This window comes from Lissotriton helveticus, chromosome 9, assembly GCF_964261635.1.
Source record: "Lissotriton helveticus chromosome 9, aLisHel1.1, whole genome shotgun sequence".
NCBI classification, from domain to species: Eukaryota; Metazoa; Chordata; class Amphibia; order Caudata; family Salamandridae; genus Lissotriton; species Lissotriton helveticus.
This window is the reverse complement of record NC_136070.1, coordinates 1260996078-1261018857: the sequence shown is the minus strand read 5'-3', so window position 1 is coordinate 1261018857 and position 22780 is coordinate 1260996078. Positions and strand designations below refer to the sequence as shown.

At 48.6% G+C, this 22780-nt stretch overlaps 1 protein-coding gene across 1 annotated transcript in view; it reads left to right on the top strand.

Moving 5' to 3' along the window:
• The window catches only part of IMPDH2 (inosine monophosphate dehydrogenase 2), a 336137-nt gene that overhangs the window by 77457 nt on the left and 235900 nt on the right, over positions 1–22780 (top strand). Inside the window, exon 8 of the mRNA XM_078661802.1 lies at positions 1711–1801. Within this exon, the coding sequence (XP_078517928.1) occupies positions 1711–1801 (91 nt within the window). The remainder of the gene's footprint in view (positions 1–1710; positions 1802–22780) is intronic.

The window sequence follows — 22780 nt, the reverse complement described above, 5'->3', positions numbered from 1 at the left end:
AAAAGAGTGTCCCGGCGCTTTAATGACGACCTGAGAATGACAAACACAACACAAAATTTTAAGAACAGACAGGAAAAATGCAAAAGGGGTCTAAGAGGCAAAAAGCCAGGTTTTCAAGCCCTTCCTAAAGGCCAACAAGTTTGAAGTACTACTCAATACCAGAGGCAGAGTGTTCCAGAGCTGAGGAGCCCGCAAACTAAAGGAGCGACCTCAGATCCGGGCCTTCCTCACACGAGGAACAGTAACACGAAACAACGACTCTGATCTCAGCGATCGTGTTGGACGATAGAAGGCAAGCCTCCTTTGAAGGTATTTAGCCCCCGAGGCGTAAAGGGCCTTGTGTGCAAGAGTCAGGGCTTTAAAAATTATCCGCTTCCGGATAGGCAGCCAATGCAGAGACTGCAATAGGCCGGAGACTCTGACTCGCCTATGCAGGCCAAAAATGGCACGTGCCGCCGCATTCTGGACCACCTGAATCAGTTGCAGGAGATACTCCGGCAGGCCAAGATATAGGACGTTGGCGTAGTCCAATCTTGAGCCAATTAAGGCCTGACCGTAGTCCTCCTGTGATCCTCGGATAGCAAAGGGAAGAACTTCCGAAGCATCCTGAGGAGTCCAAAACAGGTACCAGTCAGGGCAAGAATCTGGGATCTTAAGGTCAAATTGTTGTCAATTTTGACCCCCAAATTCTTGGCCACCTGAGACGATCGCATCGGAGGCGACATATCCGCAGGCCACCATACCTGCCAATCGGGGTCGGATTGACGACCAAAGAAGAGTATCTCGGATTTATCAGAGTTGCACTTGAGGCTGTTCAGCTGTAGCCATTCAAAAACAGCCCCAAGGCACTCCCGAATACTCTCTCCGTCGAACTCCTCTCCTTTCCCGCAGGTAAAGAGAAGCTGGGTATCATCGGCGTATGGATAAAACAATTTGTGTGGTTGTGTGAGAAGTAGTTTGGTACCTAACACTCCTGTGTTCAGTAAAGCCATCATGGTGCTGAGGAACTTGAGTTGCGTTTGCAGCCCATGTACTGTCTATTGCTTCACTGGCACTTACAATATTAAAGAATAGGCCTCAATATTGTAGGGGCAGATCTAGTCGTGTAGATAGGCCCACAACTGGGATATAGTGCACACTGCCATGTTGACTGTCATTTTGTCTGCACCAGGCCATGCATGCTGCAGTGGCAGTATGCATGGCCTAGGTAAGGGGTGCCTAGAGAACACTCTTCAGTTCCCATGCCCTTGGTACCCAGGTACCTTTTTACTGGGGGCAAACAAGGGCCTGAAGGGCCAATTGGGGAATAGGTTTTAGGGAAGTAACACTGGTACAGAAGATTTGATTGGCAGGGACCGTGTGCACTACAGTCAAAACCACATCAATGTCCAGGCAAAAAGGGGAGGCTAACTATGTCAAGAGGCACTTTCTCACATAGTGTATGGTTGAATAAATGGTAATTGTGTGTGTATATGTCTACATTGCCCTGTAGACGTAGAATATAAAAGATTGCAGCATACGCAAGTTGAGTATTGGAGAACTCGGTTCACAGATAAGTAACTTTTCTTTTATTCATTAGTGTCTTTTCTAGATTGACATGTAAAACCCCCCCACAATAAATGAAACATAAACCTGGATAAAAAATGTTGAATAACTTTTAAATAAGTTTCTGAACCACTGTTTTGACAAACCTTGTTTATTTACTTCTAGGATTCTTCCCAAGGGAATTCAATTTTCCAGATTAATATGATCAAATATATTAAGGAGAAATACACAGAACTGCAGGTCATTGGCGGCAATGGTAAGAAAGCTTGTTGTATAATTAATTGTGACTATGTGGACGCTTTACTTATTTCTGAAAAGGGAACATTTCATTTCTTAGCACAGTCATTACAGCTGCATTGGGCGTACCCGGATGTTACCCATCTGGTGATTAGGCAAAATGCAGGACACACGATCTAGAGGTGGACTGTTCCTTTGTAACAAGCTCATGCGTCACACATAGATGTACCAACTGTCTAAACTCTAGTTTTATCAGGGATGTACTTAGAACATCAAGAGTGGGGAAATCTTAGAGGATGGAGCCTGAAAAAGTAGTTTTATTATTACTGAGATCTGACTGCCTTTTGACAAAGTGTCTTCCCACCCGCTACCACTTTGTGTTTTTTTTTATTTAAAAAAAATATATATATATATTTTAGAACAATTTAAGGTTAATGTCAGCAAGGACTTGTATATTACAGAGCCTGCAAGCGGAGGTTATGGCTAAGAGGTACCCATCTTTCAAAGTCCAAATATGCTCTATTTATGGGATCAAAGGAGGTCACGTTCCAAAAAAACAATTTTAAGATCCCATGGAGGAGAAAGCCTCTTAACTGGTGGGAATACCTTCCTGATATCTCTAGAAAACCTTGGTCACTAGTACGGAAAAAAACAGAAGCGTGTGTCTGAAGGACATCTGCAGAATCTGACCCCCAAAATGTGTACAGAAACGTCTAAGACTATACTAGCACTGTTCCTGTGTTGGTAATACTAGGAAACACGGACTAGTCATTTATCCAGTATTAGGGGTGTCTTTCATAGATTCACAAGCCTGAATCATTCCCCGTCGTCGAGACGGGAGCCTCCGGTACATAGAAAAGTAATGTCCTATAGACATACATAGAGAAAAATAGGCCTAAGGGCCTCACCTTAGTAGCCTATCCTTGTCCTTATGTAAAAAGGACCAAACTCTTAGAGCCAGCCAATCAGCTATCACCTCCCTCTAGAACCTTCCTGACAGGAGCCTCAGTCTCTCAGATTTTCTACCGCACGTTGTGCTAGGGAGTCTCCAACCTGAGTTCTCCTCAGTATCTCTTCAAAACCAACTTGTTCACTTTTAAGTGAGTTCTTTCTTCAAAAATCTCGAACAGGATTACTTCAAACCACTTATCATTGAAGTAAGTGATTTATTTCTACAAAAGTCTGGCATGTCTGAATCCCAGAAGAAAGCTCTTTTCAGGGCCTGCTCTTCATGTGGGAAGAAAAGGCTATATGTGGAAGACAAGCATGACCTATGCTTATATTGCCTTTATCCTGACCACATACCTAAAGACTGTAAGATATGTAGGTCTTTCCCTAACAAGACCTTGAGGGACAGGGAAGGTCGCCTGCTCATCTGGCTGGACAGGCTTAAAAAGAGGGATGATGGGGTTTCCTCAGAGGGAAGCTTTTCAATGACCTCAGAAGTCTCCCTGAAGAGGCCAAGGGTGGACTCCCCTGGCCCCTCAGACACTCCTCCTATGAAGGGACATAAGAAGTCTTCAGAGGCAAGATCGACTAAATCTTCAGTGTCTGAAAAGGGCTCTCAGGCTTTTAAGAAGCCTACGCAGTCATCCAGCAAGCTTGCGACATCCTCCTCGACGCAAAAAAGAGTTGTGGCACCAGTTTCCGTCTCCACAGCGACGACGACTGTGTCGACGACGACAGCGTCGTCGGTTTTCTCATCGACGACGACCACTCCACCGTCGTCAGCTGGTAAACCTATTCCATCTATTATATTGCTGAAACCGTCGTCGACGTCCAAGACCTCGTCGACGACGAAGATTGCCCCGTCGACGACGACGTCGTCGACGAAGAGTCCACCGTCGACGGGATGGTCGAGGACGTCGACGAGGAATGAATAGTCGACGAGCGCATCGTCGACGAAGACATCGTCGACGAAGAAAGTATCATCTACGGAGTTACCGTCGTCGAAGGTCACGCCGGCGACGGGGGTCCCGTCGACGGGTGAATAGTCGTCGGAATTAGCCATTTCTGAGCCGTGGAGGAAATCAAAGCTGATAGGAACGTCGTCTTTGGCCCTACCACCGTCGACAACACCAGGGTCGACAGCAGGGGCTCTGGCAAAAGGTCCTGTGTCTGGCAAACTTGGCAAGAAGCAGATTACACCAGAAACAACGTCACCAAGTAAGGTGCAAAGTCATTTGCCTACTGAGATTCTCCAGAGTGAAGAATCCGAAGAAGAGCTCCTGGGTCAGGCTACTTCCATTTCAGACCTTCACGTGAAATGTCAGAGCACGGACGAAGAACAGGATGAGATGAGCTACGAGGAACACTCCTTCCAAGCTCATGTTCGTACAGAGGTCACCCCGATGGTATGCCTTCCCGTGGCAATTGTAAATGACCTTAAATACCTTATCCAGGACTACAAACAGCGTTTCACGGAAACTTCGGCGACTGAGACAGTGGGCCCGACGCCTGCTACAAATACACCAGCTGCAGCCCCAAGACAGACACGACCAACTACTAATGAGAAAGTGCCACCTCAGGTGATAGAATCATCAGATGAGGAGGCTGAGGAAATGGAAGAGGGGAAAGAAACTGATGATGACGCCGGCCTCTGTACCGGCGGTGGTTCCACGCCTGGATAAAAAATACAAGGCTCCAACCACGGCGGCAGCTTGCTTTAATGGGCACCCGAAACCGGATTCGGTTGTAACCCAGGCGGCCCAAAAGAATTCTCGCAACCCTTCCTCTCCTCTGTCAGCCCCACCGGACAAGGAAGGAAGAAAGTTGGACGCAATCGGTAAAAGGTTTACTACGACATCGGCCATGACAGTCAAGGTGGCCAACTCCATAGCCCTGCTGGGGCGTTATAACCGCCAGCTTTGGGAAGATATAGTTCCATATATGGCGGAACTGCCAGATTCAGTTCAGGAGGAGGTCAAGGCACTGCTTACGGAGGGTCAAACGTCGGCAGCTGAGATCATTGATTGTGCCATAGATGCAGCCATGACGCGTTTTCGACAACTAGCTGGGGCAGAAGTCCTGCGCCGTCAGGGATGGCTTAAGGCAACATCATTCAGGCAAGAGGTGCAGACGAAGGTGCTGGATATGCCTTTCGACGGCAAACACCTTTTTGGAGACAAAATTGACGAAGCGCTCCAAACAATCAAAAAAGACACTGATACTGCTAGAGCACTTGGTACTTTGCAGGCAAGGAACCAGTCCTTTCGAGGTAACAAATACAGGGGCCAGTCCTCCTACAGGGGATCCTATCAAAATAGGTCCTCGCATTCCTTTCAGAATAAATCCCAGTACCAACAGAAGCAGCAACAAGGTCGTCAGACTTCTTACGGGAGATCAAACTTTAAGGGAAAAAACCAGAGGAGAGGCACTGGCGGACGCCAGTGACCAATTACTCCAGCCAGTCCAGCAACTATATCCCTCATTAAAGATTGGAGGAAAATTGACCCATTTCCTAAACAATTGGCATCTTATCACCACAGATCGGTGGGTACTCCAGTTAATAAGATTCGGCCATTCCCTGGAATTCACCACCATCCCACCTGCAACACCACCCCGCAGACTTCCGCACAAACATCTACGACTGCTACTCCAGGAAATATCTGCGATGTTGAAGAAAGGAGCGATCGATAGAGTTCCCTCGTCTCAAAGAGGAAGGGGATTCTATTCCCGCTTCTTTCTTATACGCAAGAAGGAGAGAAAGTGGAGGCCCATATTAGACCTCAGAGCACTCAACTCTTTCCTGAAGAGTCAATCGTTCAGGATGGTTACGATCCAGGAAATACTAGGCATACTGGAAAAGGGAGATTTTATGACATCTTTGGATCTCCAGGATGCCTACTACCACATCCCGATACTCAAGGGGCACAGAACATTCCTGAGGTTCGAGGTGGCAGGACAACACTACCAATTCAAGGTCCTACCGTTTGGCCTCAAATCCGCACCGCGGATTTTCACCAAGTGCCTTTCACCTGTTGCAGCTTTTCGGCGTCAAATGGGTCACCAGGTCTACCCCTACCTCGACGACTGGCTGGTAAAAGCACCTTCAGCTGCAGGCGCGACCGAATCCTCCAACGCCTGTACCAATCTTTTTCAGCACCTAGGATTGACTCTCAATCAGGAGAAATCCTGCATGATCCCAACAAGGAACATCACCTTCCTTGGGGCGACCTTGAACACAGAATGCGCCAAAGTATTTCCTTCAAGGGAAAGGAAAAACAAGATAATATCTCTGGCCAAGGCTGTGGCATCAAGGAAGTCCCTAAGAGTTCGAACTTACAAATCACTCCTAGGAATGATGTCTTCTTGTATACTCCTCATTCCGCACTGCAGACTCAGGATGCGCCCATTGCAAGAAGCCCTTACAAACCAATGGACACAGAGTACAGGTTCTTTCGAAGACATAGTACAGATAACACCACAAATGTCCAAGGGCCTGGAATGGTGGAAAAATCACAAGAATCTGTCTATAGGACTGCCATTCCTACTTCCAGCAGCACCTCTGGTGATCACCACGGATGCATCCCTGGAAGGCTGGGGGGCTGTTCTCCAGGACCTCCAAATAAGCGGCAAATGGACAAATCAGGAGAAGCAACTCCATATAAATCTTCTAGAACTGAGGGCTGTGTGTCTGGCACTGCAAGCCTTTTTACCACGCATCCAGAACTCCCAAGTGCTCGTCAGAACGGACAACACCACGACGATGCACTATCTCAACAAACAGGGAGGAACGCGTTCGCTCACTCTATCACGCGAATCGCAGAAGATCTGGAACTGGCTTGTACTCCATGGGATCACACTCAAAGCGGACTATGTCCCGGGCAAGGACAACACCATTGCGGACGCCCTAAGCAGACAGAAATCCCTCTCCCATGAATGGGAGCTCGACGAGAATACGCTGGATCACATATTCTCAGAATGGGGAGTTCCAGGAATCGACCTGTTTGCCACCAAGGAGAACGCCAAATGCCCAAACTAATCAAGCTGGCGTCCCCAACCAAGGTCACTCGGAAATGCTCTTTCCATCAGTTGGTTCAGCGTATTTGCGTACGCTTTTCCGCCATTTCCGATGATTCCCAGGGTTCTCAGGAAGATAAGGCGGAGCCTTGTACCCTGATACTGATTGCCCCGTTCTGGCCGAGGCAGCACTGGTTCTCGGATCTTCATCGCCTCTCCATCAGGACACCGATTCGTCTGAAGCAGCACCCGAACCTGCTGACAATGTCCAACGGGCAGGTGCAGCACCCGAACCTGCAATCGCTCAGGTTATCGGCCTGGCTCCTGAGCACAGAGTTCTGTCATCTTAACATCCCGCAGGAATGCAGGGACGTACTGGCGAAAGCAAGAGCGGACAGTACCAACAGGACATACTCTCTAAAATGGAAAGGATTCTGCATGTGGTGTTTAGAGAAAGGCCTGAGACCACTCCATATCACACCTGAACAAATACTGCCATATCTACTGCACTTAGCACAGTCAGGATTGGCGCACGCATCTATTAAGGTGCATTTGGCAGCCATTTCACGATTCACCAGGACTTACAAGGGACCGTCTCTTTGGTCCAATAGACTTATCAAGCAGTTCCTAAAGGGGCTATATAGATCCTTCCCAAGACCCAGAAGGGTCCCACCGACATGGCACCTCAATGTAGTCCTCACCCAACTCATGAAGCACCCTTTTGAGCCCATTCATCGAGCACCCATCAAGTACATCTCATGGAAGACGGCTCTGCTGCTCGCTCTAACATCTGCCAGGAGAGTCAGCGAGCTACAGGCTCTATCCATTCAGGAACCCTTCATGCAGTTTAAACAGGACAGGGTGGTGCTGAGGACAAATCCCAAGTTCATACCGAAAGTGCCTTCAGACTTTCACCTTAATGAACCGGTGGTTCTACATTCCTTCTTTGCAAACCCTACCACCGCAGCAGAAAGAACGCTGCATTCCTTGGACCTCAAAAGGTGTATAAAGTTTTACCTAGACAAGACAAAGAGCTTCAGGAAGTCATCACAGCTATTTGTGGCCTACAGTAGGCCAAGGATGGGTATACCTCTAACGAAACAGAGCATCTCCAGGTGGATCTCCTCAGCGATAGCATTCTGCCATCACCGGGCCGGACGGCCTTTGAGTGCTACTGTTCAAGCGCATTCCACCAGAGCAATGTCCACATCAGCAGCGCTGTTCGCTGGAGTGCCGATTTTGGACATATGTAGAGCGGCGACGTGGAAGTCACCGCACACCTTCTCCAGACATTATTGCCTGGATGCTGAACTTGTGCAGGATGCAGCAGTGGGCCAGGCGGTGCTTCGCCATCTATTCCAGTGAGGTGAGCCTTCCAACATCCCCCCATCCTGGTATGCACATCGCTTACTGTTACGATATATTGATGTTTGCTAATGTTTCAAAGTCGCATGATTGGTGTATTATCTAAAATGACTATATAGCATGATTACATCAGAAATGTGCATAATATATTGCTGACTACTCTGATTCAGGCATGTGAATCTATGAAAGACACCCCTAATACTGGATAAGAAACGCGTTACTTACCTGTAACAGCAGTTATCCAGTATTGGTGTCTTTCATAGATTCACATGCAACCCTCCCGCCTCCCCTGGAAGGACTCACGTTCTCTCTAACTATATTACGCCTACCTAGCTTGGTGCGTACGAAAATCTGAGAGACTGAGGCTCCTGTCAGGAAGGTTCTAGAGGGAGGTGATAGCTGATTGGCTGGCTCTAAGAGTTTGATCCTTTTTACATAAGGACAAGGATAGGCTACTAAGGTGAGGCCCTTAGGCCTATTTTTCTTTATGTATGTCTATAGGACATTACTTTTCTATGTACCGGAGGCTCCCGTCTCGACGACGGGGAATGATTCAGGCATGTGAATCTATGAAAGACACCAATACTGGATAACTGCTGTTACAGGTAAGTAACGCGTTTCTTCTTATTTCTGTACTTGCAGAAATGTCTACCTGAAGAAACACCCAATCACCGAGGACGATTAACAGATAATGGCTGGACTGAAGTAGATTTTATTAATTTTGCATACTGAACTAGCGAGTGGGGGAGTGTGCTGTCTGTCTAATGTAAGGTATCAAGGATGATTAAGACCGCCAACCTGCTCCACTGTTGTCGTTGAGCCACCATTCTCTGCAGAACTACAAAAAATACAACGAGCTAGACCCTGGGGGCTAGAGGTGGGGGAAGTGGGAGAAATATGGTACTGTAAGGAAGAGAAACTCAGTGTTTCATCAGGGAACACTCTAGCTTCTGAAATAGTAGCTCATTAACAGAAGGATAAAATATCTAGCATTCATCTTCTTGGAATCTTGAGACTGCTGACTCAGAGGATGAGAAGCAAAAAAGACTGGTGTGAGCAGTAGATAAACTGAAGCAATGTATACAGAACAAGGCTCAACTTAAACAAGAACAGAACAAACTGCAAGCTTGCAGGCGGGACCAAAAAAGAAACTCAAATGAATGAAGGTGCCATAAGTGGAGCACTGAGTAAACTAACTTAAAGCAGCAGATTAAATCAATCAACATGATGTTGCTAGGCACAGTGTTATTGTGCTGTCATGCCTAGAGAATCAGTCTTGGCAAGAGAATGAGATTGTATGGAGTTATGGGGGCCTACACTGATGTTAGTTAGCTATGTTAGTAGTGAGAGCTGCACCTTTTCAAAATGTCTGCCGCTTACCAACCTGTCTGTATCCATGATTTATTTAAAAAAATAAAATAATTTATTGGCATTTGCTTAATTGTAGTACAGATACAGTGGAGATTTAAAAACAACAAAATTGTTTGCAATGTAACATTGACTGTGTTTTTCAACAGCAGCAATATATATGACCATAGTAAATAAGTTCTCAAGGATGATAACTCAATCCCTTGTTTCTCTTCCAGGGGATCCTCCTCAATAGTCATAAGCACATGAATATTCCCGCCCATGCGCGGGACCCCGGAAACACATATATCATATATATGTAGCTCTACATATATGTGTATATATACATATATAAACACTCACAATGCAGACTTCTCTGAAAAGAGCTGAACAATGCTGCAATAAAAACCATTGTATATACACCTTCCAATAAAAAAGCAGGTAAAAACCTTTGAAAACTGCTTTATTATACAGTAGAAAAGGGAATCCTGCAAGGAAAATGAAAGCATTGTCAGCAAAAAAGCTGCATTGTAAAACAACCATAGAGTATAGAGCTGAAAAGCTAACTCATATAGACAATACCAGAAAAACTGGCACCGTGCCTTTAAGGCAGCCATGACCCCTAGCTCCCATCATGCCTTAGGGGTGACAGTTACGTCAGTTGTTCTTTCCGGCTCCTTCTGACAGGACCATGGTCTCTACAGCTCTACTTCTTTTTGACTTTTTGTCAAAAATTACTTCACGTTTTGAGGTTAAGCCTCTTTACTTCGACATTCTATTGGCGTTGAAGTGTTTTTCTACTGTTTTGAAAAGGTTTTGGCATTGCTTTTTAGTCAGAAATGCCTTCCCTTTTTGATGCTTTCCCCTCCTGTGGCAAAAAGGTAAAAACAGACTCTCATTCAGTCTGTATTTTGTTTGCCTTCAGATCATGATCTTCACACCTGCCAGCATTGTAAACTTCTGTCCAATAGAACTTTGAAGGACAGAGAGAGGATTCGCCTCTATGGCCTTGCAGAGAGGAGAAGATCAACCTCTAGAGGCAGGTCACCGCTGAGGAAGAAGAGAACATCAGCGTCGGGCTCGGCGCTTCAAAATCCTTCTTCAGCGATGAAAACGGCGACAAAACGACCATCTGCGGCGGGCTCGCCGTCGAAAGAAGACCGGTCGTCGTCGAGGACTGCATGTACGTCGAGAACTCCGCTGTTGTCACCCAGGCGACGATCGGCGTTGAGACAACGATCTCCGTTGGTGCGGGCTCGCACAACGTCGAGAGACGGGTCTCTGTCTTCGCCGTCGAGGCGGCGTCTGATGTCGAGACAAGCTCCGGCGTCGCCTCATCACCAGCGATAGACGTCGAAGCGTAGAACTCAGTCGACGTCAACCAGGCGATTGTCGACGTAGAGTCAGGATCCGCGCTCAAGGACACGTGGGGCCTCTTCACATTCGGTTTGAAGTTCCCCACTGACTATTGCTTCGTCTCACAGGCATCCGTGCACTCTAGAAGCCCTGAAGGCTCTCCTTCCAGAAGCCCTCATAGGAGACAGAAATCCCCTTCGATTCACCTTTCTCCCAGGTGGCTGCAGCCACTACATGTATGGCAGTCTGCATCAGTGGGTGGAGCAAGAAGGGCGGCTGAATACTCAAGCCCTTTGCATAGGTCTCCTTTACAGCGCTTGCTGCGAGAAGCAGACAAATCTCCTACCACGCGCCCCAGAGAGCACAGGGGCAGGTCTCCGGACCAAAGGTCGTCACATAGCCATCAAAATCGACGGCGTACGCCATCTTGGTCGTCAACGTCAACCCACACATCTAAGAGGGATTATTTGCCAACTCTCACCGATAGTCCTCCCAGCAGAGTGTCGCCAGTGGATGATGTGAACACTTTCCATGATGTGTTGTCCAGAGGGGCTCAGAAGTTGGGCATTACCATGGCCACACCTCAGACGACCATCTTCGAAACGCTACACCAACGATCGGTGTCGAGACAGTTGCTCCCCTTGGTACCGGGAGTCCTCGAACCGGTGATGGATGTTTTCCTGGCTTCAGCAAAAGCAGCTCCAGCACGGATCTTAAAGAAATATAAGCCGGCGGTTTCGGACCCTCTATATTTAAGATCTGATCCTCCCCCTGACTCAGTGATCATCGCGGCAGCGAAGAAGACCCACTCGGTGGCATCTTCAAGCGTTCCACCTGACAAGGACAGTAAAGCCCAGGACTCTTGGGGGAGGAAAGCCTTTGGGTCGGCTTCATCCACCCTACAGGTCTCAAATGCTGCAGCCCTGTTAGGGCGAAACAATAGATCCCTGTGGGACTCTTTAGATCGCTTTAAGGCAAAACTCCCGAAGGAAGACCAGCAGGACTTCGCGGAGATTATCCAAGAAGGTGCCTTGGTATCGAACCAAGTAAAAAGCACGGCAGCTGATGGAGTATCCCTGGCGGCTCATTCCTATGCCCATGGTGTTTGTGCATGCCGGTCTTATTGTTTGCGGCTCACTGCATTGAAGCTTGATGCTCAACAGCGCGTTCTGAACTTGCCTTTCTCTGGTACCTCGCTGTTTGGTGCCGATGCAGACGAGGAGATGGGGAGGATGAAGACTGAGTTGGACACTTTGAAGGCAGTGGGCCTTGAGAAGAAGAAAGACTTCAAGAAGCGCTACAGGCAGTACAATCGTAAGGGGGGCCAACAGAGGGTTCAAACCCCTCAATGGTCTCAAAACAAACAGGGGAAATCCAAATACCAGGACCAGCGCTCATCCAGAGGAAGAGGACGTCAACAGCAATCCTCCTCTACACCCAAAGCAGGAGGGAAGCAATGAGTCAATGCTTCCTCCAGCACCGATGCGCACTCCAGTCGGAGGAAGTATAAAGCACTACGCTCAAGAGTGGCGCAGAATCACAAAAGATCAGTGGGTGCACTAGTCAATGGATATGCACTACGTTTTTGCACGACCCCAAAGGACTGTCCTCTGATGAAATCCAGACATCATTTGGCCTTCTTACGTCAAGAAGAGGCGACACTTAAAAAAAAACAAAAAAAAAACAGGCAATAGAAGTAGTCCCATCACGGCAGAGGGGGCAATGGATCTATTCCAGATACTTCCTGATCCGAAAAAAAGACCAGCAAGGTAAGTTCAGACCCATCTTGGATCTACGGTTTCTGAACAGATGCATCAAAAAAGAGGAATTCCGGATGCTATCTGTCCATCAAATCTTCCCTCACCTGAAGAAAGGCGACTGGATGTGCTCAGTGGATCTTGGGATGCATACTTCCACATCCCGATCACAGCACGGCATCACAGGTTCCTACGTTTCATTGTAGGGAAGGAGCATTACCAGTTCAGTCTTGCCCTTCGGTCTCAAGTCCGCACCAAGGGTATTCATGAAATGTATGGCTGTAGTAGCGGCATACCTGCATCGTCGGGGTCTGCACGTCTACCCTTACCTAGACGATTGGCTTCTAAAAGAATCACCGCCTCGTTTGGTACAGGAACATCTGCACTTGTGTCTGGGCCTCCTTCATCGTTTGGGACTTCATGTCAATCTGGCCAAGTCAGTACTTCTACTGACCCAATCAATACATTATCTGGGTTCCACTATCGACTCCGTCCAAGTAAAAGTGTTTCCTTCGGCGGAAAGATGATCATCAATGAAGATCAAAGGAAAGATGCTTCTTCAAGCGCTGAAACCACCGGTGAGACAGGTGGCTTCTCTGTTGGGCTCCATGGCGTCCTGCATTTTTCTCATACCCAACGCCAGGTTGAGGATGAGACCGCTACAGCAGGACCTGGAAGATAAATGGAGTCAGTCCTCAGGTCAGTGGAACGACCGGATTCTTTTATCTCCCATGGCGAAGAAATCCATCCTCTGGTGGATGCAGTCTCAGAATCTCATGGTGAGAGTTCCGTTTCATCAGCCTACGCCTGTGCAGTCACTGATAAGATGCCTCCCTTCAAGGCTGGGGTGCGCATCTGGGTTCACTTCACACGCAGGGGAGATGGACCCCCAACGAGCAGTCTTACCATATCAACATGCTCGAGTTGCGGGCAGTCCACTTGGCACTCAAGGCTTTCCACCCAGCCCTTCAGTCAGATTCAATACTGATTCCGACAGACAACACAACCACCATGTACTATTTGAACAAGCAAGTTGGAACACGCTCTTGTCCTCTGTCTCTCGAGGCTCAAGCAATTTGGCACTGGCTGCTGGCCAGGAATCTGTCGATCACGGCAGTCCATCTACCGTGAGAGCAGAATGTTCAGGCAGACGCCCTAAGTCGTCACTTCCAAGAGCAAGAAGACTGGGTGCTCAATGACGACGTAGACAACAAGAAATGCCACGCCGTCGCATCCAGGTTCTTCCGGCCAGGAGCGAGGGGGAATGCACTTTTTATAAACTGTTCTGGGACGTTTGCATACGCCTTTCTACCCCTCCCTCTCATTCCGAAGGTAGTGGCGAAGCTCCTGCGAGCCAGGATGAAAATTTATTAATAGCACCAGATTGGCCTCGCCAGTGGTGGTACCCAGATCTCTTGCAATTGTCAATTCGTCCGCATTGGAGGCTTCTATGCAGGCCGGACATTCTTTCTAAGATGGGGGGTGGGCGGGTGGGGGGCGAAATCTTCCATCCGAGCCTCCCCTCGCTCAGCCTGACAGCATGGCTCCTGAAGTCCTGCAGTATGGGCACCTAAACCTTCCTGCAGACTGCATGGACATTCTAAGGGAGTCAAAGAGGCCTTCCACAAAAACCTCATACTCTATGAAGTGGAAGAGGTTTTATCTGTGGTGTGTTCGAGAGGGTTGGAGTCCGAATACTGGTCAAGAGGAAGTTATTCTTCCGTACTTACTCTATTTGGCCAAGTCAGGTTTAAGATACTCTTCCATAAAGGTGCATTTGGCAGCCATTACGGCTTATCGTAAGTCTCCTAACCAAACTTCATTTTTTCAGCTTCAAGTGGTTAAGGATTTCCTACAGGGTCTAAAGAAGGTGTTCGAGGCATGTGGGCTGCTAAATTCATATCTATTGCATAGATCGCCGCCTAGTGTTGGGTCCGGATGATTGCACATTGTTGTCCTGGAAGAGTCTTCGAAGTATCATGAGATAGGTGGCTCCTCCCCTGGACTACAGTGCGCATGGGCATCGACTCCATCCCCAGATTGTTTTTTTCCGCCATTGGGTTCGGATGGGATTTCGACGTCTCCTGTTCGGAATCGATAAAACAATTTCTTTAAGGCCAAAAGGCCTTCTTTACTTCGTCTGTATTGTTCGCGTTCGGTCTCGTGTGTACTCCAACTCTTCGAGTCGGATATCTGGAGAGTCGGGTGACTCTTCGGTCATCGAGGCCCTGTCGACGCAGCAAGACCCGGACGCTACGATGGAACGAAGCCCGTTCAAGTACTGTCCCGTGTGCGGTTCGAAATACCCACACATCGACGTGCATCCTGTATGCAACAAGTGCCTGTCGCCGGACCACAACGAGGCCAACTGTATGGCCTGTTCCAAATTCAGGTCGAAGAAGACGCTCAAGATTCGGCGCGTGGCGCGCCTAGAGGCCCAGCAATCGGCACCAGCGCCTGTCGACATCTTTACAGACCCCGACGCAGACGAGCAAGAGCTTCACCTGCAGATCTCACCTTCATCGGCGGAGGTCGAGGCCGACTACGGGGAACCCATCGAGGGCCTGGACCTGTACGAAAACGTCGAGGAGGTAGGGGACGACGAGGAAGTTTATGGGGCCGCGGAAAATAGCTCGGAGGAAGAGCTATGCCCCGTGCATACAATTACTAAGGCTCAGGTCACGGGATCGCCACTCGGCCTTACCCACGACCCTACTCCTCGATCCTCGGCCCCGCCTCCTGGCCCGGCTACGGACACGACTACGGAGCCTTCATCACACAAATTGAAACCGAAACCTTCGGAATCGAAAACAACAAAGATGGCCGACACACCATCGACACCGAAGACGCCTGGGACTGCATCGGCACCGTCGTCTTCGGAGGCATCAAAGCCGAAAAAGGCTGTCGAACAGGCTAAGGTACCGAAAGGGGCCAAGGAGACCAGCTCGAAGAAGGTCGTCGAGCCAGTGTCATCTAAGGTGGTCGAGTGGAAGTCGAAAAAGACTGTCGAGACACCTTCAGCGAAAACTGCCGCACCAACAGGCACGCGGACAGTCGCAACGGCGTCAGCAAAGGGCGCTGAGCCGAAGTCTGGAGCCCCAACGCCGAAAGACAAATCCGCTGCTCCAAAGTCAGCGACGTCGACGACTGAGGCCGGGACGGGTGACCGGAGCACAGCTGTCGAAGGTGCATTCGCGCATCCGCTACCCAAAGACACATCGTCAGCGCGTGGATCTTCCCCTGTGGGTGGACAGAGATCGTCGGTCGGCTCGACGAAGCCATCCGCTTCGTTTACAAAGCAAGTCACGGACTCTCTGAAACGAATAAAGGACAAGGCGTCGGAGCAGAAAACACACTCTGTGCCGAAGCAGAGTGTTCCACTGACCAAGACTTCGATGCCGATCCTCTACACTCTACCGCCGAAGGTGGCGCCGAAGGCTTTTGCACCTCGTACAGTGACCGAGGAATCAGTGGCTCAGCTAACGGGAGGTTTTGGTCGACCACCCTTGCCTGATGAACATTCGGAGCAGTTTATCGACAACGACACGGGTAGATTAACGCTCTACAAAAGGAAAATTACAGCACAGCCTGTAGAATCCTATGTCATACCTCTAAAAAAAGAAAAGGCCTGCACCGGACACGCCAGACCTTGTTGAACCCATCCCTCAAGGGCCTGGGAGGAGTCCTACACCTTCACCCACTGGATCCAATGGGGATGAGGGTGACCAAGATGAGCAGTATAACTTCCCTGAAAATACTGACCCTGATGAGCAACAAGACTCATGGATACACTCTGGTGATCAGGGGGAACAGCTGGTCAGTGACCCCCATCTGTATGGTGTTAAAACTTCTCCAACTGAAGACTCTGCGGCATTTAATGCCTTAATTGAAAGGGCAGCTTCAAACCACAAAGTAGAGATGCATGCCGACCCAGTGGAAGTTGACTTTTTATTTGATACTTTTTCGGCATCAGAAAAAACAGTGAAGACACTTCCAATGCTTAAGGGGGTTCTCAAGCATGCCACTGACATTTTTAAGGAACCCACCAGAGCCAGAGTGGTGAACCCACGTATTGAAAAGAAATACAGGCCGGCACCTGGTGACCCTACTTATATTCGGGGACAGTTGCCTCTAGACTCTTTAGTGGTCTCCAATGCCCGCAAGAGGGCGAATTCACAGACGACGGGGAAGCTCCTCCCCCGGACAAAGAGTCTAAAGTGCTGGAGGCAGGGGGCAAAAGGGTGGCTGCACAGGCAGCCAACATATGGCGCATTTCTAACACTCAAGCCCTGTTAGCCAGGTATGATAGGGCGCACTATGACACCTTAGAGCAGCTCTTACAACACCTTCCAGACCAGTTTAAAGAAGGAGCTGAGATGCTGATACAAGAGGGCAAGCTCATTTCTAACGCTGCGATTAAATGTGCGCTAGATGTTGCAGATACAGCAGCAAGAGCCATAAACACTAGTGTTATGTTAAGGCGTCAGGCATGGCTCCGCATCTCAGGGTTCAAACCTGAGATACAAACGACTATCCTCAACCAGCCCGTCATTCCAGACAGACTGTTTGGCCCAGAGGTTGATACCACCCTCGAAGATAAAAAAAGATACTCAAACGGCTAAGTCCATGGGGGCGCTTCAGTCTCAGCAATACAGAGGGAACACTTTTCGTCGCGCAGGTGCACGGGGTGTTGCCAGAGGACACTTGGCACAGCAGTCGCATTTCAACAAGGGAGGCGCCCAGGCCTCGTACCCAAAACAGAATAGAGGTGGTTACAGAGGAAACAGCGCAAAGGGCAGAGGCAGAGGCAACAATAATTCCCGTTCCTCTGCTGCCAACAAACAGTGACTCCCTGTCACTGCCCCCCGACCATCCAACACCTGTCGGGGGGAGACTCCAGCAGTTCCTGCCAGTCTGGAAATCCATCACCACAGACAGGTGGGTCAGGAAACTTATCCAATTCGGCTACTGTTTAGAGCGAACAGCCACTCCACCCAACATACCCCCAAGACAACGTCCTATGTCAGCAGAGCACTTGCACTTATTGCAGCAAGAAGTCCTGGTGATGCTGCAAAAAGGCGCAATAGAGCTCGTGCCGGTGGAGGAAGAAGGCACAGGGGTTTATTCCCTGTACTTCTTAATCCCAAAAAAGGACGGCTCGCTCAGGCCCATTCTAGACCTACGCCCCCTCAACCTCTACATACTCTCAGAACACTTTCACATGTTAACACTACAGCAGGTTCTTCCATTGCTAAACCAGGGAGACTTCCTCGCAACCTTGGACCTCAAGGATGCTTATTTTCACATACCACTCCACCCGTCCCACAGAAAGTACCTCAGGTTCACCATACAAAACAGGCATTACCAGTTCAGGGTCCTGCCCTTCGGGGTAACCACTGCCCCCAGAGTGTTCACCAAGTGTCTGGCGACCGTGGCGGCGCACCTCAGGAGACAAAACATACATGTCTATCCTTACCTAGACGACTGGCTCGTTCAAGCAAAGTCGAAACAGCAGTGCGCCGCGGACATGTCCCACACAATTCACCTCCTTCACAGTCTGGGGTTTTCGTTAAACTATCCAAAGTCGCACCTCCAGCCAGCCCATGTGCGGCAGTATCTGGGCGCGACAATCAATACTCTGACAGCTACGGCTCAGCCAAACCAGGTGAGGATCGACAACATCCAGTCGCTCATCCGGAGGTTCAGACCGCAAAACTCACTCCCAGCGAGAGTGTTCATGCAGTTGATAGGCATGATGGCCTCCTGCATCTTCATTGTCCCGCACGCACGGTTGCATATGCGTCCGCTCCAAGAATGCTTGGCGCATCAGTGGACTCAGGCTCAGGGACAGTTAAAAGACCTAGTGTTGGTCACCGGTCGGGCGTACAACTCTCTGCATTGGTGGAATCCACACAACCTTTGCAAGGGCCGACCGTTCCAGGAGCCTGTGCCACAGATTATCCTAACAACGGACGCATCTCTCCAGGGGTGGGGAGCTCATGTGCTCCACTACACTGTGCAGGGACTATGGACGACGCAGCAAAAGAAGATGCACATCAACTATCTGGAATTTATGGCAATCTTCATGGCACTCAAATCCTTCAAGATACATCTGTGCAACAAAGTCGTGTTAATCTGGACGGACAACATGACGGCGATGTATTACATCCAGAAGCAGGGAGGTACGCACTCTCCACAGCTGTCTCACCTGGCTCAGAGCATGTGGAAGTGGGCCATTCAGAGGAACATCTTCCTCATGGCGGAACACCTCCCGGGCACGGACAATCAGATGGCAGATCTGCTCAGCAGGTACAGCCATCAGATGCACGAGTGGGAGATACATCCATCAGTACTCCACCCGTACTTTCAACAGTGGGGTCATCCAGAGATAGACCTGTTTGCCACAAGGGAAAACGCAAAATGCCAACACTTTGCCGCCAGGTTCCCTCACCCACAGTCGCAGGGAAATGCGATATGGATGAACTGGTCAGGCAGATTTGCGTACGCTTTTCCCCCAGCACCTCTGATACCGCTGGTGGCAAGAAAGCTAAAGCAACACTCGATGACACTCATCCTGGTTGCTCCAACGTGGGCACGCCAACCATGGTACACCACGTTTCTAGAACTTTCCGTGGTACCGCATCAAAGGCTGCACCTCACACCCAGGCTCTTGACGCAGAACCATGGCGACATTCAGCACCCAGATCCGCGACAGCTCAATCTGGCGATCTGGCTCCTGAGGTCTTAGAGTTTGGCTACCTCAGCCTGCCTCCTGAATGCATGGACATCATCAGGGAGGCACGGAAGCCCACTACAAGAGCTTGCTATGCGGCAAAATGGAAGCGGTTTGTCATTTATTGTACAGCACACAACATTGACCCGCTAGATGCATCCATTCCTAACATCATCTGCTATTTGTTACATCTCTACAAATGCAATCTAGCGTATGCTTCCATTCGGATACACTTATCCGCCATAGCGGCTTATCTTCAAAAACAGGCAGCATCTCTCTGTTTTCAGGGTGCCTGCCATTAAAGCTTTTCTAGAAGGGCTGACGCGGGTCATTCCTCCCAGGACCCCACCCGCTCCAGTATGGAATCTCAACGTGGTCCTCACTAGGTTGATGGGCCCACCTTTTGATCCTCTACATTCATGTGAGATTCAGTTCTTGACATGGAAAGTGGCTTTCCTCATTGCTATCACGTCTCTAAGGCGTGTTAGTGAGCTACAAGCGCTCACAATACAAGAGCCATTTATACAAGTGCATTCAAACAGGGTAGTGCTCCGCACTAACCCCAAGTTCCTTCCGAAGGTGGTGTCACAGTTTCATGTCAATCAAACCATTGAACTGCCCGCATTCTTTCCAAACCCGGAAACAGTAGCAGAAAGAATGCTCCACACACTAGACGTTAAAAGGGCATTGATGTACTATATTGACAGAACACAACCCTTTAGGAAGACACAGCAACTCTTCGTTGCCTTCTCCGCACAGCACAAAGGCAACGCTATTTCCAAAGCTGGAATAGCCAGGTGGATCGTTAAATGCATTCAGATTTGTTATCAGAAAGCTAAACGCACTTTAACGGTCCCCCCCAGGGCGCACTCCACACGCAAACTGGGGGCCTCCATGGCATTCCTAGGTAACATTCCTTTAGAGGACATTTGTAGAGCAGCCTCGTGGGCTACACCACATACATTTACCAAACATTACTGTGTAGATGTGCACTCCAAACAGCAGGCAGCTGTTGGACAGGCTGTTCTCAAAACTCTTTTTCAGACTTCTGCAGCTGGCACGGGCGGCCGCCGTTCATGAGGGGACTGCTATGTATTCTATGCAATAGATATGAATTTAGCAGCCCACATGCCTCGAACTGAATATGCTACTTACCAGTATGCATCTGTTCTTGGCATGTAGGGCTGCTAACATTCATATCGCCCGCCCTCCTCCCCGGTGCCTGTAGCAGCTGCAGACTACTTCATGCATTTCATCACTAGCATGGACATCATTTACACTATCGCACTCCATCTTTGCCACAATGGCTAAAAACAATCTGGGGATGGAGTCGATGCCCATGCGCACTGTAGTCCAGGGGAGGAGCCACCTATCTCGTGATACTTCGAAGACTCTTCCAGGACAACAATGTGCAATCATCCGGACCCAACACTAGGCGGCGATCTATGCAATAGATATGAATGTTAGCAGCCCTACATGCCATGAACAGATGCATACTGGTAAGTAGCATATTCATTACCCTCCTGTGAGACCTCCCTCTCATCTTTGGAGTTGAATATGGTGTTGTCTAAGCTGATGGGGTCCTCCTTTTGAGCCCATCCATAAAGCGTCTCTGCAGCACTTTTCGTGGAAAGTGGTGTTCCTGTTGGCAATCACCTCTGCTCGCAGAGTTAGCGAAATTCAGGCTTTGTCATCTAAAGAACCCTATACAGTGTTCCACCATAATGGAGTGGTTATGTGAACCCACCCCTCTTTTCTGCCTAAAGTGGTGTCGGAGTTCCATGTAAATCAGTCAATCTCTTTGCCTTCTTTTTTTCCAAACCCTACGACTCCAGCGGAGAGAGCTCTACATTCGCTGGACCTAAAGAGTGTTCTCAAATTTTACCTAGAAGCCACAAAATCTGTGAGGAAATCTGACCAGTTGTTTGTAAACTATGGTTCACTCAGAACAGGTTTTGGTGCTTCCAAACGAACCATCGCAAGATGGATAGTCTCTTTTATAAAGTTATCTTACCAGTTGGCAAATAAACCTTTGCTCCCTCAACTAGGGGTAAGGCGGCAACAGTAGCTTTTCTACATAATGTACTGGTGGCCGAAATTTGCAAAGCGGCAACTTGGAAATCGGTTCACACATTTACCAGACATTATTGTATGGATTCAGACTCCAGAGCAGATACCCAAGTGGGCCAAGCCACCTTGAGGAATCTGTTTCAGTGTTGAAAGTTTGGAGTCTGTGTTCGCCTTATGGCGAGGTTTTCTTTTTCTGATGTCTGTATAGTTTCCGGTCTACTTGCCCGCACGATGAGGGGTTGGCTTGCTATTCTATTCATGTGCTTATGACTATTGATGAGGGTCCCCTGGAAGAGAAGGATTAGTTAGTTACTTACTTGTAATCCTAGTTCTCTTCCGGGGGTATCCTCATCAAAGTCATAAGCAACCCACCCGCCATGTGAAATGTATATATGATGTTAAACGAAATGGTCTGCGGTTATCCGCAAAGAACAACTGACCTAACTGTCACCCCTGAGGCATGATGGGAGCTAGGGGTCATGGCTGCCTTAAAGGCACGGTGCCAGTTTTTCTGGTATTGTCTATGAGTTAGCTTTTCAGCTCTATACTCTATGGTTGTTTTATAATGCAGCTTTTGTGCTGACAATGCTTTCATTTTCCTTGCAGGATTACCTTTTCTACTGTATAATAAAGCAGTTTTCAAAGGTTTTTCTTTCTACCTGCTTTTTTATTGGAAGGTGTATATACAATGGTTTTTATTGCAGCATTGTTCCGCTCTTTTCAGAGAAGTCTGCATTGTGAGTGTTTATAGATGTATATATACATATATGCAGAGCTACATATATATATATATATATATATATATATATATGTGTGTTTCCGGGGTCCCGCGCATGGGCGGGAATATTCATGTGCTTATGACTTTGATGAGGATACCCGTGGAAGAGAACTAGGATTACAGGTAAGTAACTAATCCTTCTCAGAACCCACCCCTCCAACCTCTGACCCCCCCCCCCCCCCCTTTCTGCCCTCCGGCCACCTCCCAGTCCCGGGGAATTCACTGCAAATCATCCATCAGGAGATCATGGTGCTGTATCCATGGTTTCCATATTTTCTGGAACTTTTTACGACAGCCATGAGCTATGTTTTTTCCCCTGACATACATGTCCATTCCCTTCCTCCACTCATCCATTGAGGGGCTCTGTGCTCTTCCCCATTTTCGTGCCAAATCCCGTTTTAAGTGGACATACATGTAACCATTGTGTATCAATTTGCATGCTCCACTCTGGAGAACACTGCTTACACTGATTTAAAAGTGTCCCGTTTGCTCTTTTTCCTTGCCTGTGAATTTTTCTGCTCTTATTCTTGCTTCTATTTTCTGTCTCTCTCACTAGTTTGGTACAGGATTGTGCCCTACTACAAGCAACTATTTTTTGTATTCCATTTATTGTTTTGATTGTAACAAAAT